We start from the raw sequence: 19,935 nt of genomic DNA, 5'->3' as shown, positions 1-19,935 counted from the left end.
GCTGCTCCACGTCCTGGAGACCGTCATCGGAGCCATGGACTCCTTGGAGGAGACCTGGAAGGAAGCCTTCATGAAACTGGCCCTGGAGAACATGACCAAGTCCACGGTGGGCCCCCTTCCCCACCTCAGGGCTCCCGGGGTGCAGGCCGCTCCCGCAGGGCTCCAGATAGGCCGGGACTGCCCAGCCTCGTGGTCAACCGGGCAACCTCTGTCCGTGTTCTCAGATTCTTACCCGAGCCCCGCAGGGGGACACCCCACGCACCCACTGTGAGCTGAGAAGGGCGGGGTGCAGAACTTCGGGCCATGAGTGGAAGGGCCAGGTGTCTGCAGCAGCCCGGTGCCCGTTCCCCACAGGTCCTGCCCTGGGGCGGGCTCTGGGGTCCCCTTGCCACCACCCCCCTTCCCACCACCCGTCTCTGCGCGTTCCACCCGGCCCCCAGGCTGTAGCTCGGCCCTCGGCTGCCTGCCTTCAGGGCTCTGCCTGACGGAGCCTTAGAGGTTTGGACCTGAACTGTCCCCGACCCCTGCGGTCCAGGGGCTGCCCTGGGCTGGCCAACAGTCTCGGCTGATTACAGCTCCAGGGGCTTGGGGGCCTGGAGCATTTACTCAGGCCAGCAGCCCAGGGTAGCCCCATGATGGGACTAGTCATTAAACACGTGACGAGTCATGGTCGGGGGCAGCAACTGGCCACCAGGCCGACCAGCCCACCGAGGGTCCAAGCCCTGGCACTCCACAAAGCAGAATGGGCATAATTTAAACCCCAGCAGGTGTTAATGACCCCCGTTTACAGAGGGAGGGACGGAGGTGCCACGTCTGGGGGCCTTGCCTGCAGCCGTCGCCCAGCTGCTAAACGGCCCCACGCACCCCAGGGAGGCGTCCATGCCTCACCCGAGCATGCGGACCAGAGGGAAGCAGGACGGAGTCTGTGCCCGCTCCTCTCTTTTCTTTCTAAACTTCTTTTTTAATTTTTAAAAAAGTTCGAAGTCACCATGGTGAAGTGTATCAGGCACATTTTAAAAGTGCGCATATGTATAGTTTACAGACCGTTCATGAAGAACTGAGTCTGGGGGAGCGGCGTGACCCACGTGGATGGGGCCACCCTGTCCGGGCAGTGGCCTGGCTTCAGCCGCCTGGGTCAGCCCGAGGCGGGGCCGGGGCTGTCTCAAGCATGGCTGGGGCAGGCACTTCTGTGGGTGCCACGAGCCGGTCCAGGGCCCCCAGGGAGAGCAGACACGTCACCGTCAGGGTCCAGACCGGCCAGGCGCACCTTCCTGCGTCAGTGTCTGGGTCTGGTCTGGGACTCCTGCCGCCCGCCCCCGTCGGGGACCCCGTGTTCTGTACCCCCAGCCTTTCTCTTCCCCATTTACTCTCTCACTGGGGACACATCCTCCAGCAGCTTCTTGAGAAAGCATGCTTGGGAAACACAACTCCGAAGCCGTGCTTTTCTGCAACGACCTCTGTTCTACTGGCCACGGCCTCTGCGTTGGAGATGGTTACCCCACCGCCCCCGACCCCCTCGTGCGGCTATAGAGACTCCAGAGCCATTCAGGATGCGCGTCCTCTCTCCGTGGCTGCCTTTCTGCGGGCAGGCTTCTGGAACCTTCTCTTCGCTCTGCATGCGCTGCGGTTCCTCTGCAGTGTGATTCGCTCCGAGTCTGTTTTTGGCCACCAGGCTTTGCGGCCCTGTGTCATGGCCATCTGGCCGTTCAGCTCCTTCCTCTATGGAAAATGGCTTACGTCCGTTCGCTGGCGAGGTCCCCTGCATTGCTCGGCTCGGCCCCAGGGCTGCCTGACACCCCGACTCGTGGCTTCCGCAGGAACGCGGGGTTCTTATTTGGCCTCTCCCCCTCCGTCCGGTTTGTGGCTGCGGGTTTTATCCGCCGCAGTGCTGCCAGGGGTGCTCTGAACACGTGCGGAGAGCCAGGGGACTGGCGGGCTGGGCCTCCGTCCCCAAGCAGCTGATGCCTTAGGCCAGAGAACTCCAGACAGGAGCCCAGACTGGTTCTGAATTCATGGGGATAAAGAGTCAAAGGATATGACATTGTCCCCAGCCGCGATGCTGACTCCTCGGCCTCAGTTTTCTGTCCAACAGATGGGTTGTCAACAGCGGCCCTGCCTACAAAAAGCAGATCACGCCCGCCAGATGCCAGGTCCGTGGGCGCGCCCGCTCTCACTGCTTGCCTCCCCCACTCCCAAAGGAGCTGGAAGAGGCGTACCAGGACGCGGCCGGCAACGTGCTGGTGGCCATCTGCAGGCACTCGTGGCAGCCAGTGGCCCAGCAGCTGGAGACCGAGGTCCTGACGGGCGTCTTCCCACACCGAAGCCTCCTCTACGTGATGGGTGTCCTGACCTCCAACCGTACGTCCCGCCCCCCGGTCACGTCCTGCCCCAGGCTGCCCTCTGCCTCCAGGATAGCATGGCGCGGCTGGGGCAGGGCCCGCGAGAGATCCGGGAGGGAGCTGGGCGGCGAAGCGTGTTTATAGCAGAGAGCTAGCTGCTGGCGAGCACCCCCATAGCCCGCCTCCCCTCGGCCATCCTGGGTGTGTCGGAACCCCCGAAGCGGCCCCTCCCTCTCAGACTGGGTCTTCCTTATTTTTCCGCCTTGAGGGGACCCCAGCACATCCCAAAGGGCCGTGCCGGGGGACCCCTCCCTTCACCACTGTTGAGCCTCACGCGGCCACCCAAGGCCACATGACAAGGCCGGCAGGGCCACAGCTCCAGCCCAGCTCTGGACCCCAAGCTCCGGCACGGCTCACGGTCCTCTGGGCTCACTTCCACCCCGGAGCGGGGACAGGCAGAGGCAGGACCGTGTCCGAGGGATGGGGGAGACGGAGCCTGAGATCCGCCCCGGGCTGTGGACATCAGACCTGGCCTCCAATGACCCTGTCCCCACAGAGCAGCTCCTCAGCCAGGGGGAGAAGGCATGCTGGGAAGAGAAGCTGACCCAGGTAGGGAGGGAGCCTGGCCTCCGGGGACTTCTGCGGGGACAACGGGAGTGGGGAGTGAGCAGCAAACCACAGTGGATGGGCTGCTTGCTCAGCCCTAGGAGAAAAAGAGGTGGGGGGAGGAAGGGAGAGCCCCACTTTACAGATGAGCAAACGGGCTTACAGAGGGGAGAGGAGGAGACATCGTCATGGGGCTGGTACCTGGGGTGGATCTGAACCTCGGCCCCTAGACACCTGGCACGGGGCAAGTGTCCAGCACATACAAGGCCCTTCTCACCCATCCGGGGGGCTGAGTCCATGACGGAGGGGGCCAGAGAGGAGGCGGAGGCCGGATCTGAGAGCAGCGCAGGAAGGCAGCAGGTCGGGGTGGACTGAAGGGGCCGCGGCTGAGGGCCGGTGTCCACTCGGGCCCTTCTCTGACCATCCGGCCATGTGAGGGCAGGTGCGGCTGCGAGAAGGGACACGAGACCCTGGCGGACCTGGGTTCAAGTCCAAATTCAGCCAATGTCAGCCGCGTGACCTGGCTGACCTGCTTTGCCTCTCCGTGCCTTAGCTTCCTCACCTGCCGGACGGGGCTGAGAGAACCTAGCTCAAATGTCTGTCGTGAGGAGTATAGGAAATAATCCATATAAAGGGCTTGGCTCCGTGCGACACACGGGAAGCCCTCATCAAACGCCATCGTCATCATCTAGCAGCAGAAATGTCGTCATTAAATGGCATCTAGTAGAAATAAGACCAGCAGCAGCCATACAGGTAATTAGCAGAAAAGGCAGAAAATCACTCAGGGTATAGAGTACTTGAACAACCTAATTAACCAAATTGATCTAAATGACATTTCTTTCAAACGCAGACGGGACACTCACCACCAAGACAGATCATTGCTGGGCCATATGCAAAGTTCCAGTAAATAGAAAAGGGCTGAAAGCAAACAGATTACGTTCTCTGACCAGAACATAAATTAAAGGCCAATAGCAAAAATATATCTGGAAAAATTCCAAATGTTTAGAAATCAGAACACGTCTGAGTAACACATGGGTCAAAGAAGAAATCTGAAGGGGACTTGGGAAATATTTTGAACAGATTGATGAGGGAACACAACGTATGGAAATTGGTGGGGTTCAACAACGAGTAATGTTTAGAAAGAAATTTATATTTTTAAATGCCTATATTAGAAAAGAAGACAGACATAAAAGCTATTATGTAAACCTCCATTTTAAGAAGCTCTCAGAAAAAGAGCAAATTCAACCCAAAGTAAGTAGAAGGAAGGAAGTAATAAAAACTAGGGTAGAAATCCAAGGCAGTTTTTAAAGAAACAAACAATAGAGAATGAATGAAACCCAAAGCAGGTTCTCCAAAAAAAGACTGACATACGATAAGCTGATCAAGAAAATAAAAAACACAAAACACCAGTATCAGAAAAGAAGGAAGAGTAAACGCTTTTTTTCACACGAAATGGTAATAATGAAATGTGATTCCAGCAAATTAGGCGATTTAGACGGGACAAATTCCCCGAGAAACGCATGTTACCAGACTGATACCAGAAGAAACAGAAAATCCGAGTAGTCCTTTATCCAAAAAACGGGAGTCATATTTCTACGCCTTTCCACAAAGAAGGCTCCAGGCCCAGAGGCTCCACTGGTTAATTCCGTCACACAGTTAAGGAAGAAAGAACCCAACTTACCCAAATCTCAAAAGAGGGAAGGGGGCAAGAGGACAGTGCAGTCAGGGCTCCGAGTGGCCGGCGGGGCCGGGGTGGGGGTGCTGATGGAGGCCCCAGGGTGGGGGTGCTGATGGAGGCCCCAGCTGCCAGGGGAGACCGCTCCAGCCCTGCCCGCCCGGTCTGCTCACAGATAGCCGTCAAGTCGGTCCCGTTCCTGAACACAGACGTGTGGTCAAAGGAGCTGCTGTGGGCACTCACCACGCCTGACCGGACACAACAGGAGCAGCCCCCAGAGAAGGTGGGCCGTACCCTGCGTCCCCACAAGCAGCCCCTGCTGCCCGTCCCTGGACGGACTCTTGGAGCAAGGCCCGGGGCCCCAGAAGAAACGATGGGACCTGACAGTAGCAGAGGGCGGGGCCTGGTCAGGGGGAGCAGCGGGCCTTCCAGGCAGATGGGGGTGGACAGAGGTGGGTTGGGCTCAGGACAGGAAGTGGACCTTCCCCAGGCCTTCCTGTTTGTCTACTACGGGCTGATCCTTCAAGCCGAGGACAATGGCAACACGGTCCGGACACACCTGCGGACTCTGCTGGAGACATCCCACCAGTGGCCCAAGCAGAGGGAGGTGAGGGCCCAGGCTTCGGCCCATCCTGACGCCAACCGACCCTGACCACACGCCTAGCCCGATCCCTGGTCACACGCTGGGCCCTGCCCCTGGTCACACACTGGGCCCTGCCGTGGTCACAGGCTGGGCCCTGCCCCTGGTCACAGGCTGGGCCCGGCCCCTGGTCACACGCTGGGCCCTGACCCTGGTCACACGCTGGGCCCTGCCCCTGGTCACACGCTGCCCTGACCTCCTGGTCACACGCTGGGCCTCTGACCTTGTCACAGGTTGGGCCTCCTGACCTGGGTCACACGCTGGGCCCTGACCTGGTCACACGGCTCCTGACCTGGTCACACGCTGCCAGTTCTGCCCCTGGTCACACGCTGGGCCCTGCCCCTGGTCACACGCTGGGCCCTGACCCTGGTCACACGCTGGGCCCTGCCCCTGGTCACACGCTGGGCCCTGCCCCTGGTCACAGGCTGGGCCCTGCCCCTGGTCACACGCTGGGCCCTGCCCCCTCACAGACTGAGCCCATCCAAGCATGGTCCTCGTTTTTGTCACGCATCCATTTCCTGGAGCCTCGTTCCCACCTCTGGCACAGGTCTGCTCAGAACTGGGGGGCTGAGGTGACAACAGGGCTCCAGGGAGTTTCCTCTGCCTCCTGCCTCCCCCTCCTCCAGACTCCAGGAGAGACCCCGCAGGACTGGGCTCAGGGATGCACGTCCTAAAGGGTACGGGGGTGAGCGGCCAATGTTTGTGACCTCAGACGAGTCCCCTCTGCTTCTGGGGCTCAGCTGCCACAGCCCCAGTGAGGGGCCAGGCCTGGTCCCGGGCCCCCGTGTGGCGACCCTGCTCCCCCACCCCTCAGGGCATGGCGCTCACCACGGGGCTGGCCGCAGCCCGCCACCTGGACCACGTGTGGGCTGTCCTGGAGCAGTTCGGCCACAGCGCACCCATCAAGTGGAGCCTGCACACCTTCTCCCCAAAGGTACTGGCTCCGCCTGGGTCACCACGGCCTCGGCAAGGGGCTGGGACATTGGGCCCCGCGCCCCGGGAAGGTCTGAGCCCCCCAGCAGGGATTCCTGGGGAGCAAGCTTTGGACCACGCATCCCGGCCCCCGGTCCGGTCCCCGCCCCGCTGTGGCGTGACCCCGTGGCCTCAGCTTCCTCCTGAGCAGCATCTCCCTCGGTCGCCAGCTGTCAGGGTTAAGACGGGCTCTGGTACAGCTCCAGGCGTGGCCATGGCGGCCACTGTGTATTTACTAATCGCTCTTGGCCATGCGCACCATCTGAAACATGAGGCCAGGGCCAGAGACCGGGGTGCAGCTGGCCGGAGCGGCCCCCCGTCCACACTGCACCCCAGATAACTCTCACGGGCAGAAGCATTTTGCCTGCTTTCCTCTGGAGGTAAACTGAGGCCCGCTCCCACTCAGAACACCCTGCCTCCAGTAGTCTGCTAGGGCCGAGGGGACCCTCCTGTCGCTGCTCGCCGGAGGGGGGTCCAGCAGGGCCCTGATGCTCCTTCTCTGCCCACTGCGGCCAGACTTCAGACGACCTGCGTTGGAAGTGGGCCAGCAGCACCATCCTCCTCGCCTACGGCCAGATGGCGGTCAAGGCCAAGGCCCACATCCTCCCGTGGGTGGACAACATCTTGTCCCGCATGATCTTCTATTTCCGCTACAGCTCCTGGGTAGGGACGGCCGCGCCCGGCCACGCCCCGCCTCCCGTGCGACTCCGTCCCCACTCTCTCCGGTCCCCTCCTGTGCTCTCACTCCCTGTCCCCGCCTCTGCCAGGACGAGACCCTGAAGCAGAGCTTCCTGGCGGCCATCCTCATGCTGGTGGGGGCCATCAGCCGCAACGAGGGCGCCCACAGCTACGAGTTCTCCCAGCTCCCCGAGCTCCTCGAATGTCTGATGGTGAGAGCGGGGTCCTGGGGCAGAGGCAGCGGCGGGCGCCCCCCACCCTCGGCCCCGCAGCGTCCATGAGAGGCCCCCGCAGGGAACGGGGGGGCGGCTGGGCTCCTCGAGCACACGGAAGCACATGCACGTCCCCACTTCTGGGGGACCTGAGCTGGCCACGCGCGTGCGCCTCACACCGCGCATTCTGCTTATACTGACCTAGCTCAGACCACTCACTAGTCACCAGGGACTGTGGCCCACAGAACATCCGGGGAACGGAGGAAATATATGCGTGATGGACAATTACAAGTAATAATAATAATAATAATAATAATAATAATAATAGCGGTTCCCATTGACCGAGCTCATGAAGCTCAGAATAATTCAGACGCTTGCCCGGAGTCCTGCAGCTAAGTGGGCAGCCAGGATTCGGACGTGACCTGTCTGATCCTAACGTCTGTGCTTTAGTCTGTGAACGAGCTCACCCCCGCCCCACGGGTGCCAGGCACCAAGGTCCTGAGGCAGGTGAGACCTGGTGTCAGGGGCGGGCCAGGCCTGGGCATGAGTGACTCAGCCTTCCCCTGGGGATCGGCAGGTTTTGATGGAGAAGGAGCCGCAGGACACGCTGTGCACCTTGACTCGCCAGCGGACCCTCTGCATCATCTCCAGCCTCTGGTAGGCGCCCCAGCCCCACGCAGGGGCTTCCTCAGCGTCAGACAGCAGCCCGTCAGGTCAGGCATGGTGCCGGCGAGACGGCGAGGCAGGGAGAGGTCAGAAGTCAAGAGCCCACTGGGCAGGGCGAGGGTGGCCACGGCGGCTGGGAGATGGGCAGCTCAGCGAGGCCAGGGCATTTGGTCTGGAGGGCACGGCCACTCTCCGGAATGAGCTGAGCCCCTAGACACTCAAGGTCAGGGCGCTCACTTGGGCAAAAGCCCAGCCACAGACAGAGTGTAGAGCAGGCTCCAGCAGTCAGGGGAGGAAATGCAAAGGGAAACTGAGTCTAGGCTCCAGCCAACGTCCTCTGGAAGGGACCCAAGGACTCAAGGACCCCAGTGCAGGCGGCAGATCCTGCTTTAGCCGTCCACCTACGGGTGGGGCGAGGGGGTCCCAGCCTCCCTCCCCCGGCCGGGACAGGGTGAGGCCGACCTGGCAGGGGAAGCCCAGGGAGCCCACAGCTGCCTCTTCTCTGACTGCAGAGGGACAGGGCGGGCAGCGGCCATGCATCCTGCAGGCCCAGCACTGCTGGGCGAGTGGCAGACGTCTCAGTGGCGTAACCAGGCCTGGGGAGAGATCAGTCTGCCCAGCAAAGGAGAGCTTGGGGTGCAGGCTCTGCAAGCCCCTGCTCCCAGCCGGGCCAGTGAGTCCCTTACAAATTCCCGTGAAAGTCGCCTGCACAGGAGGCCCGCCCAGGCCGCAGAGCGGAAAGGCGGGGAAGGCAGAAGCGTACACATGAGTCTGGTCAAAGCAGAGAGGCGAGAGGGGCGGGGATGCCTGAGTCCCAGGAGGGTCCACTGCTCAGGACTCGTCCGCTCCCGTCTACTGCGGCAGGTGGCCCCTTCCCATCCCCAGCCCCCATGCCCCTTCCTCACTGCCCTCTGTCCCCCAAACAGCAAGCTGAGGCCACCCCTGGACTTGGAAAAGAAATCACGGCTCCTGACAATCTGCCTGCGCAGCGTGCTGGCCTTGCCGCTGCCGGATGTCCTGGAGAAACACACCTGCCTTTTTCTGGAGCCACCCAACGTACAGGTGCAACCCTGGCGCCTGTATCCCGTCTCCAGAGGGTTCGCAGGCAGGGTATCCGGCTTGGCCTGCTGCCCACAGCTTGAGAGGGAGCTGGTGTTAACTCTGCCAGGCCCTATGGACACAGTAGCTCACCTTTCCCGCAGCCACTGTCCCGGGGGTGAGAAAGTCAGCTCAGAGAAAGGGAGGCGTCTGGGGGAGAGGGGAATCAAAGTTGAACCCAGCCCTTCCCCCAAGCCCTGCACTCACGCCACACCCCCAGGCCGGGTTCAGGCTGGCACTGGATAGGGGTGAGCACATGAGGGGTCCCCCCAGGCCCAGGCCAACAGCCCTCCAGATGGGCTCTGATGGAGGATGGGCTGGTTCATCCCTGAGTGCGCCCGGCCAGCCAAGCAGTAAAGACTGGGAGCCTCACGTATGAGACCCAGGAATTGGAACCAGCTGCCTAATTTGCTGGGCTCTTGTTTAAAACCTATGAAGAATTTCAGGACGGCGACAGCAGAGCATTAAGTGGGGCACTGGCAGGGCCTCCTGAGGCCAGGTCCTGCGCGGGCTGCACGCTCGCGAAGCCAGCCCCACTGGAAGTGAACTGGCCTCAGCCACTGAGAAACCTGTGCCCTGCGGCAGGCCCAGACCGCCCTCCTGCCCAGTCCCCCCATCCGCCAAATGGGGATATTGCCGAGGCCCTTCCGGCACCCGCGAGCTCTCTGGCAGGCATCGGGCCCCAGGAGTCTGCAGAGAGTGGACACCACTAGCACCGAGAGCCCAAGGCACTCAGCCCCGCGCAGGTCTCGGCCCTCTGTGCCACCCACTGGGGCTTGCCGGCCGCCTGACCATCCTCACCCCCACACAGACCCTCTACAACAAGACCTCAGAGGCACTGGACCACATGCTGCAGAGCCTCCTCACACAGGACCCCACGACGGACGAGCTCCGCCTCCTGCTGTCGGTGAGGGCGGCGGGCAGTGAAGGGCAGGGGGAGGGACACAGATAGGGCTGGGCTAGAGGGTGGACAAAGGAGGGTGTCCCAGAGGAGGCACGGCCTGATCTGGGGGCAGGAAGCGGCCCAGGTCTGAGAGCTGCTCTCCTCAGGGCTCATAGTGATCTGGGACACCTGGCGGGGAGAGGGACACGGGCTGGCAGGTGGACACTGGATGCCACACTAACGGGGTGATGATGGTGAGGAAACGGGCTGTGGCCAGGATTGACCCACTGAAGAACTCCCATGAAGCAATGTCCCCAACTGTGGGGTGAGGGGCTCCCATGAGCCTGCCACCCCTACTCTTTCACCTGCCCTCCAGGGGTCCTGCCTTGACAAGAGGGACACCTGTCGACAGGGAGCGACAGTATCCGGGGCAGGGGGTGGGCCGGCTCTGCTGGGAGGGTCGGATAGAGGTCAAGGCCAGTAGGAGTTTGTCCAAATGAGGTCACCGAGTGGCGAAGGGAAGGAGGGGGCACGGGGACGGAGTGGGCAGCACGCACGAGGACGGTGAGCTGGAAGGGAGCGGGTCCCGCATGCCAGAGCGTGAGCAGGCACAGGCGGGGGCAGCGGGGTGAGGGTGAGGTCAGGTCAGCAGGCGCCGGACCATGGCAGGTGAGGGGAGCTGCATTTTCACTGACCTCGAGCTGCAAAGTAGCATGTCCCTCTCCTGGGAACGCCGATGACAAACCGCAGCAGTGCCAAAGTGGCCGTGTCTGCTACCAATGGAAGTCACGGATGTCACAGGACATCCCCGGGTCACGGAATCTGCAACTACCGTTTACTCTCCTGTGACTTCAGAATCACTACTCTAGTCATATGTCGCCCTGACAAAGAGACTCGTATTTGACTTAAAACTGTCGGCCATAACTGTTTCGCGTGCCTCGGCACTCCTTCATAATTCAGTGCGTTTCTGCTGTGCACAGAGAAGCATCCTTCTGGAAAGGGGCGTGTTGCATGAGACAGGTTAAGAACCAGGAGCCTAAGGGCTTTGAGCAGCTGTGATGTGCCAGCTGCAGAAGGAGGAAAAGACTCGGCTAGCCCGGGGCTTCCTGGGGCAGGACTGGCAGAGGCTGTGCGAAGGGCCTAGGAAGCCTGGACCTGGGAGTGACCGAGGTTGAGGGGGAGGAGCCTGAGCCCGGGGTGGGCGGGGCCTTAGCAAGGGTGGGCGGGGATCTGAGAGGGTGTGGTCTGGGCTCGGTGGGCGGGGCCCGGACCTGGGGCGGGGCGGTGGGCGGGGCCCGGACCTGGGGCGGGGCGGAGCCTGGCCGGAGCCACGTCCACTCCGCAGCACTCCTCCGCGCCCCTGCAGCACCTGTACGTCTGGCTGGTGTCCGAGAAGGCCCACGAGCGGCAGCGGGCTGTGCGCAGCTGCGCCGCCCTCCTCAGATTCCTGAACGACAACCTGTACCTGCACGTGAGTGCCCGGCTCGCCGGCCCCATGCCCCAGCGCCCCTCTGTTGTCCCAGCCAAGCCACCCTCCTTCCCGAGCCTGCTGAGGTTCACTGTTCAGGGTGGACCCCTGAGTGCGCCGCACCAGCCGGGTAACCCCCCTTTTGAAACAGGCTGGGGGTGGAGGGTAAGGACCTCTCGAGTCCTCCCCAGCTAGCCTCTGAAGCCAGGTGCCCTGACCGACCCCTGACTCGGGAGGTTGGGCTCTTATCAGCACCGCGAACTTCCACCTTGAACCTCAATTCCTCGTGAAATGGGAGGACATGGGTCCTCCCCAGAGAGGTACAGCGGGAATCAGATGAGGCGGGCCGCAAAGTGCCCACAGGTGTGCCGCCCTGCCCCAGACTGGGGCTGCAGTTACCGCGTGGGGCGCCCGCCATCCCCCCACCCTCCGTCCGCCATGAAGCTGATCCGCTCACGTTTCCCAGCTTAACCTCCACCTGTCGCCATCGCCCCTGGGTCGAATGAACATCAGCTGGTCTTCAGGGAGCGAGCGGTTCTGCGTTTATCAGCCAAAATCAGCATTCATTCCTAGGGAGCCTCATGGGGCGATGAGGAAATTAGCTCCTGGGCCTGATGCCTGGCTGACGTGCCTCCCTAAGGGGAGAGGCCGTGTTGGGGAGCAGGGGCTGCTCGCAAGGGAAAGCTCCCCGGACAGACTCCCCCAGCTTCCTATGACGAGGAGGACCCCTCCGGAGGGGTTCAAGGTGGCTTCTATCTGCTTATAATCAATTTCCACAGCCCTTGCCTCAGGGGCAACATTTACAGGGGTGCCAAACATTCTGCAATCCAGATAAAAGAAAATAAGTGATGTTTAATGTGATGTTCTAAACAATCAATTCGGCGAACTGTGGCTCCCGGGCTGGCCGCCCGCTGTCGTAAAGTTTTGTTGGAACCAGGTCTGGGATTGGGGTGAGGCACGGTCTTAGGAGTATAGGGTGGGATGCTGTCTTTATTTAGTTTTGAAACCCTGTTCATCGTGATTCTTTCCATTCATTTTGATTTTTCTAAATATTACATGAAAGTATTATTTCTCTTAATTTCTGAGTTTTTTGGCCACCCCTTAAATTTTGCCCTGATCCCGGTCCCAGCCGTCCCGCACACTTTGAGGGCACCCGTCCTGACACCGACGTGCCGGGCTGAGCACGCGGCCCGGTGGGGGCTCCGTGGGTGCGCTCTGCCTTCAGTGGTTCCCCTGCCCTGTCCCCACAGCCAAACAACGACTTCAGATGGATGGGGCAGCTGATGGGCATGCTGGGGATTCTGTGCCAGGACCCAGACGTGGCCACCCAGCGCTCTAGCCTGGAAGGGTTGGGCCATCTTTACTGCCTCCTGCTGCGCCAGAGAGGTGAGCCTCCGCCCGCCCGTGGCAGACTCACCCCCGCCCCATCGGAAGCCTCCGCCAAACCCACGCCAGCACTGCCGAACTCACGTCCCCCCAAACCCACCTCTAACCTCAACCATAGCCCTGTGATGGACTCGCCCAGTGGGCACAGGCCTGACCCTGACCACCAGTGGCCCCGCCCTCACTCCTGCCTGTCCCAATCTAGACCCCAAGCTGGCCTTTGTCCCACCCTCACCCTTGCCCAATGCCACCCCTGGCCAGCAGAGGCTTCGAAGGCGAAGACTCTGGCCCCAGAGCAGCTCTCCCAGGCCAGCGAGGATGAAGCCCCACTCTGGAGCAGTGGAGACCAGAAGGCCACTCCCCCCGCCTCCCAGGAGGTGGTGTTCCAGAAGGACCAAATCTTCCAGCTGGGCAGCTCCCAAGTCATCAAGGTCAAAGCCCTTAGAACTGTGGGCCGGTCCGGGTGGGGGCGCGTGGTCATGCTCTGCTCCGACCCCCACCGCCACTCCCTCTGACAGGGTTCTGGCTGCCGGTGTGGCCTGGCTAGACCCCGAAGGTCAGCGCCTGGGTCAGACAGAGTATCAGTATTAAAACCAAGGCCAGGATCTGGCCGGCATCTTTGGTGGTTCACTGAGAGCATTTGAAGAAGTCCCTGGCTCCCGGCCTGGGACAGGACAGTTGGGAAAGGGGACATTGGAGGGAGGGGCTGGGGACAGACCCTGAGGTCAGCAGCCCAGGCTTGAGTCCCAACTCCGTCTCTCGCTTTGCTCTGAGCCTCATCTTCCTCCGTGAAAGCGATGCTAGTGACATCCCGGCCACCATGAGCACCCAATAATTGTCACTCTCAGGGTGGCTGCCATCGTATGTGTTCTCTGAGGCATGTCTGACGTCCCTCCCTCGAGTCCGATTTGTGCGGGATGACCACTCCCCAGAAATATTCCTGCCCTCCTCATTTTCCCAGGGGCCTCTCTTAACCCTCTGAAAGCCAAGCCCCCTCCTTTGAAGGCATAACTTGTCGCCCTCTCTTGCCATCATCTGGTCTACCTTGGCCAGCTCCTCCTTGGTCAGTGGTTTGGGGAGGAGTCCAGCGGACTCCAGTGTTCCTTTCATCGCTGCGGTGAAATCCCGTATCTTTGTGTCATTTTGTATCTGATTTGAATCATGTTCCCTTCTGAAGATGAGCCAGGCCGAGCGCAGGGCATGGGCTGGATGCTGGCGCAGACTGGGCAGACAGCGAGGCATGGAGCCTCGTGTTCTGAGTGGTCAGTCATGACATCTCTGACGAGGTGACCGTGGCTTGCCCATTCTCGGTGTGGAACCATGGCTAATGAAGACCCTGTACTCGGGGTGCTTGTCAGTCTTCCCTCTTAGGCCTTGAGCAAGCACTCCAGGCCAGAAGCTGGGTCTTGCCAGGGCCCAGTGCAGGGCCTGGTGGTAGAACCAGCCTTCAATAAACACCTATTAGGTTGAACCAGATTGAACCAGATGGTGATGAAGGGGCACCACACAGCTAGCACAGACCCAGTGGATCTGAATGTAGTCCTGGCCGACTCCAGAACCCACATTCTCTGCCGCTGCAGTGAGCTGTCAATGTCAAGGCCACATCGGAAATTTAGTATAGAAAATCTAAAGCTCAGAAGCCAACACATCAGTTGTCGGGGCCACATGGGAAAACCTGGCCTGGCTTCAATTTGTGCCAAAGCACCTGGGCTGGGAGCCAAGAAAGGGCAGGAAGGGCAGGTTCCACCAGCCACCAGCTCAGTGCGGACCATTAGTAAAGGGACCTCAGAGCATTCAGGCCCTCGGGTGGACCAAGTGACTAGGAGCATAGTGTCCAGGGCCTAAGAAGTCTGCCCCACCCTGCACTGCCCCTGAACAGAGAATGTGTGTTCAGCTCTGGCTCTCCTTGGACAAGAGACGGTGACAAACAGGAGCACAGAGCGGGAAGAGGATGAGAGGGTCTGCTGATCAAGGAATGGCAGATCTAGGACAGTTTGGGCTGGAGAATAGACCTGAGTTCTAGTCCCAAGTCTGTCCTCGATTCCCATTTGGCTTAGATATACTATACCATCACCTGCCACCACCACCATCTGCATCACCACCATTACTCCTGCAGGTCACCATGCCATCATCACCCACCACCACCACCACCACCACCATCACCACCATCACCACCACCATCATCACCCACCACCATCACCACCACCGCACCACCATCACCACATCATCATCACCCGTCACCATCACCCACCGATCACATCACCACGCGTCACCACATTCACCATCACCTGCCACCCACACCATCATCACCACCACCACCATCACCACCACCACCACCACCATCACCACCATCATCGTCGCGGGTCATAGCCGTCGTCGCGTTCTCGCCCGTCCGCTGCGCGAGATCAGCGCGGGTCGCCGCCGCCGCCGCCGCTGCCGCCGCCCGCCGCCGTGCGCCGTCGCCGCCGTTGCTGCGGATCGCCGTCGCCGTCGTGCTGTGATCGTCTTGCCGGATCGCCGTCGCCGCGGGTCGCCGCCGTCGCGCGTCGCCGTCGTCGCCGTCGCCGCCGCCGCCGCCGCCGCCGCCGTCACGCCGCCGTCGCCTTATCGCCAATCGCCGCCGTCACGCCGCGGGTCGCCGCCGTCACTGTCATAGACCATACCGCCGTCACGCGGGTCTTACTTACTTAAAGTCGCCGGATCGTCGTCGCCGTCGTTGCCGTCGTCGCCGCCATCCTTGCCGCGTCGCCGTCGCCGCCGTCGTCGCCGCGGATCGCCGTGGGTCGCGGATTCGCCACCGTCGCCGCGGATCATGTCTTGCCATCGCCCAGATAATTCGCCGCGGATCTCGCCGTCGCCGTCACCCGTCGCCGCGGTCGCCGTCACATATAAGTCGCCGCGGATCGCCGCGGATCCGCGCGTCGCCGTCGTCGCGGATCTTTGGTCGCCCGCCGGAATCGCCCCAAATCGCGCGTCGTATCGCGCTTGGTCGCCGCGCCATATGCGTCGCCATCACCACCATCATCATCACCGTCACAGGTCTCATCACCACCATCATCACCGTCACCACCACGAATTCTCCCGTCACAGCCACCTCCAGCTCATATTCATTCATGCCTTGGGTTAAAGACAGACATCTCAAAAGTACTTACCAATCCTGAAATTGTAGCATTCTAGGATTCTAAGAGTCTAATCACCATTTCAAGTTGAATTTCTTCACATTCTAAATACCAGAACTTTAACCAAAATTTAACAGTTTAGAAAACAAGCTAAATGTAATCTTGTAACAAATGTTCTAACCAGATTTGTAATCACCTAAATTCTTTTTTAAAAGTTATTGTAAACCACAAATATTCCATTGAAATTATTTTAACATTCTAACAATTAGTAACCTAACAGTCTCACAAAAATTTTACCAAAACTATAGAACAATAATATTCTAATAGGTAACATCCATTATTTAGCAGTTATTTTTATATCTAATATACATACAAACATCCTAACAGGATTTTCAAACATTTCGACAAATATCGTAACATGCAAAGAAACATTCTCCCATCCTTAATATCCTCGCTAACATTATAATTTTCTCTCGGGTTTCCCAACTATCGCTCCGTCACCAGCATTCTATCTTCCTCTGATTATGAGATGCTCCAAGTCAGAGCCTTCCACTAGAACTTTCTGGGAAGATGGAAATGTTTATATATGTACCATCCAAGGCAGCCACTGGCCACATGTGGCCATGAGCACTTGAAATGTGGCTGGTGCAACTGAGGAACCAAATTTTGAATTTTACTTGAATAAGTTAAGTTTAAATAGCGACGTGTGTCTGGTGGCTACCGTACCGGTCAACGATGTGCTTAGTCTTTCCGGAAGGTTCCACCGGGGCATTCGGGCTGGCCCAGCCCTCACTCACAGAGACTGTGGTCTGAGGCTGTGGGGCAGGAACCCCACCCACCATCTTGCATTTCCGTGAGAGCGTCTTCATTGCCCCAAGTAGCACATGTCCTGGCGTTGAAGGAGACAGCCGCCTCCCCGAACTATCAGAGCTGCTCCTGGGAGAATGTGGCAGAGAGCAGAGGCAGGCTCCCGGGGAGGTACTGCCATGGGACACGAGCTCCAGGTCCCAGGCCCAGCCTACGCTTGGTTAGTCCACTGACCTTGAAGAACCTTCACAGCTCTGAAGTCCGGTCGTTCTTAATTAAAACGCTGGAAGGTGGAGGGCTGGGGCCTGGTGTGGGGAGCACCCTGCTGGGCTGAGGCTAGCAGATGAGGAAGGCCGTGAGGTGGGACGGGACAGAGGAGGGGAGGAGAGGAGGCTGGCCGGGCCACGCGGGTCCCAGGACAAGCGCTGGAGTCTGAGTGAGGGAGGGAGCTGCGTCTCCGTCCTACGACGGGCATCACACCCTCCCTTCCTGCCCTCTGGGCTTTGGCCGGCTTAGAGAGATGTGCGGGTGATCAAACTGTAAAATGGGGCGCACATGTTGGGGGGCATGGAGGAGTGAGGCTCAGGAGCGTGGGAGTGCTCAGAGACTTGGGGCTCCCGGACCAAAAGCAAGAGCCGAGGTGGGAGGCAGGCGCCAGGGCCCAGGGGACTGGAGGTGACGCCGCCTCCACTCCCGCCGCTACAGGAGATCATGAAGCATCTCTCACTGGAGGAGCTGACGGACCTCGTCTGGACGACCGTCAACAGCCTGGGCTCCACCGGCCCCTGCCACGGGCAGGCAGCTGCCGACATGCTGCTCACTATCATCCAGGAGCACGGGGCCAAGCTGGAGACTGTGAGGGAGCTGGGAACCCGCGGAGGGTCGGCCAGGACGGGGCGAAGGGCAGAGGGATGGCCCGGCGGTCAGCACGCAAGGGCTACGGCCCCTGGGCCAAGGCAATGTCCCCGAGCTTGAGCCTGGTGGGGGAGACACAGACCCCCCCCAACAGATTCCAGTGCAGAAATGGAGGAGGGGCTGAATGAATGGGGGACTGGCTCGAGCAGGTGCACTAGGGTCCCGGACAGTGTTTGCAGAGTCGTGGGGCAAACATATCGATCAGAAGGGGAACGGAGAGGGCACAGCCTTGACCCTTCGGGAGCTCTCGATCTGACGGAGGTGACAGACACCAGGCAGATAAAGACTGGACAGCAGTGGAAACAAAGGCAAAGGAGGGAGGCGGTGCCCCTGGAAAGAGGGCGAGTAACGCCACGTCCCGCAGGGGAGGAGGCCTCGGGCGGGCGACACTGGGTCTGGGCACAAAGGGACAAGTCAGACAGACCCAAAAGCAGAAGGGGGAGGGGCGGCCCAGGCGCGGGGACCAGCACGTGCCCAGTGGTGCGTTCAGGGCATGGTGAAGTGGGTGCATCTGACCCTCCCAGTGACGGGGCACCATTCCCTGAGTCCGAGGACCTCAAACGCCATGCCAAAGGTGGCGGGACTGCCTCCCTCCCAGACTGGGACTCCCCTTCCGACCAGGCGTGCAGGACAGCGAGGCGCCCCCCTCCGCCGGGCAGGCCTGTGTCTCCCCTTCCAGACCCCCCCAGAGCAAGGACCTGCCTCCCGCTCAGGAGAGGACCATATCTGAAGGGGCGCCAGGCTCACCAGGGCAGGACCCCTGCTTCAGGCCTAGGCCTCCCCACCCCAGACTGGCCCTCTCCCCCCCGCTGCAGGTCATGCGATGGACACGTAAATCCTGCGGCTGGCAACCATTCCATCCCAGGCCAGGAAAACCCCTGGGGAGACCGTAAGCCCTGCTGTTGACACCACGCCCCCCAGCTGGTGGCCGCCTTCCTGGACTTCTCCATACCCCTGGACAGGTGCCCAGCCTCACCCTCCCTCACCGCCCCCTGCCTGCCTTCTGCCCTCCCCCAGGCAGGGGCATGGCCTGCACCCCCAGATCTGCCCTCCTGCCTGTCCGCTCCCAGCCCATGGGAACACCCTCAGGGCTGGGCGCAGGGCGGGAGCCCTCAAACCTGCTCACTCCTGGGGCGAGCCCTGGGCGGCACCGCTCACCTTTCATCCTCTTGGCATTCCACATGAAACAGGCCTGCCCAGCCTCAGGCAGCCACCACCCGGCGGAGAGGGGGCCCAGGACCCTGGGTGCCCTGGGAATTCCCCAGCCCACGCCAGAGCCTCGCCATCGTTCTGCTCCTCCAAGGACCCCCCTTCCTCCTGCTCCCCCCCAGCGTCCACCTCAGCCCTCTTAGGTGGGGCTGGCTTTCCCCACAGCCCGCAGACCCAAGTCTAGAGGTAGACTAGGGATCTCCTTATCCCTAAAACCTCAGCTCCGAATCCAGGTCCTCTGCACCACGTGCCACCCATTCACCACACCCCTGCCCTAGGTAACCCCTCAGTCCTTTGAGGTGAAGCCTCACTCTCACCCCGATCTTGATCTCGGGGACTTCACTGTTCCCCTCACGCCTGGACGACCTCTCTCCCATCGATCCCATCCTCCGTCCTCCCTCAGCCGCCCGCTCCCCCAGGCACCTGCTCAGCTGGCGCATCTCCAGTTCCCAGCACCCCTCCCACTCCTGAACACCTCCCACCTTTACAGCTTACTCTCTCTGGCGCCCCAACAAGGCTCTGTCCTTCATAACATACAGTCTTCCCACCTACCTTCTCGGGGTCCCTTACCTGTCTTTCCCACTCACCTTCTCGGGGTCCCTTACCTGTCCTCATCTCCCTTCTTACTAGCACAGATTCCATCTTCCAGAGTTACAGTCACTCCCTAAACACACCCCAAGTCTCTGTCCCCTCTGTCACACTCAGCCGGCAAAACCCAACTCTGGTTAAACCTGGTTCCACCCACTTCACACCTGCACCTGCACAGCTTTGCGGCGGGAAAAGCACATCACTGCATTTTCAATTTCCAACCACACACGTCCCCGGCCCTCGGCGTTGCCCGGCAACCAGCTGCATTTCCCCAACCCCGCCCCCGCCCCCCGCCACTCAGCCCCAAACACCTCTACCCACTCCCCACGCTCAGCTGTGGGCCTTGCTTCCACCCCACTGAAAAATCAGAAGCCACCAGAAGAGACCTCATACAAGCCCCCAGGACCCAAGATTTGTTTCCAGAAAGATTTCTAACTTCCAGGTGGAAGAGCTCTTCTGTTTTTGTTAGTAATTTCTAGCTTTCTTGAATGTCATCTGGAACATTTCTGCTTTATGAGATGTACTGATCTTGTAAGCCATTTTCGAGAATGTTCTATGGGCACTTGAAAAGAAGTTTGTTTTCCGTTATCAGGTGCAGAGTTTTACATACATGTATGAGATGTCCCTGATCGTTTGTGTCTAGGTTTTCTACGTTCTCACTTAATTTGCGTCCACTT

At 60.3% G+C, this 19,935-nt stretch overlaps 1 protein-coding gene across 1 annotated transcript in view; it reads left to right on the top strand.

Annotated features, from left to right (window-relative positions):
- LOC120588867 (maestro heat-like repeat family member 5) overlaps positions 1–19,935 on the top strand; it is a 42,329-nt gene that overhangs the window by 6,601 nt on the left and 15,793 nt on the right. The window contains exons 4-18 of the mRNA XM_039846213.1: positions 1–106; positions 2,199–2,358; positions 2,896–2,948; positions 4,796–4,903; positions 5,111–5,227; positions 6,075–6,194; positions 6,749–6,895; positions 7,000–7,122; positions 7,700–7,779; positions 8,715–8,850; positions 9,698–9,793; positions 11,136–11,240; positions 12,488–12,623; positions 12,882–13,051; positions 17,252–17,401. Coding sequence (XP_039702147.1) covers positions 1–106; positions 2,199–2,358; positions 2,896–2,948; positions 4,796–4,903; positions 5,111–5,227; positions 6,075–6,194; positions 6,749–6,895; positions 7,000–7,122; positions 7,700–7,779; positions 8,715–8,850; positions 9,698–9,793; positions 11,136–11,240; positions 12,488–12,623; positions 12,882–13,051; positions 17,252–17,401 — 1,807 coding nt within the window. The remainder of the gene's footprint in view (positions 107–2,198; positions 2,359–2,895; positions 2,949–4,795; positions 4,904–5,110; positions 5,228–6,074; positions 6,195–6,748; positions 6,896–6,999; positions 7,123–7,699; positions 7,780–8,714; positions 8,851–9,697; positions 9,794–11,135; positions 11,241–12,487; positions 12,624–12,881; positions 13,052–17,251; positions 17,402–19,935) is intronic.

Source organism: Pteropus medius, unplaced genomic scaffold, assembly GCF_902729225.1.
Source record: "Pteropus medius unplaced genomic scaffold, Ma_sr-lr_union100, whole genome shotgun sequence".
In the NCBI taxonomy this organism is placed as follows: Eukaryota; Metazoa; Chordata; class Mammalia; order Chiroptera; family Pteropodidae; genus Pteropus; species Pteropus medius.
Note: the sequence above shows the minus strand (reverse complement) of the source record. Positions and strands in the feature narration are given on the sequence as shown.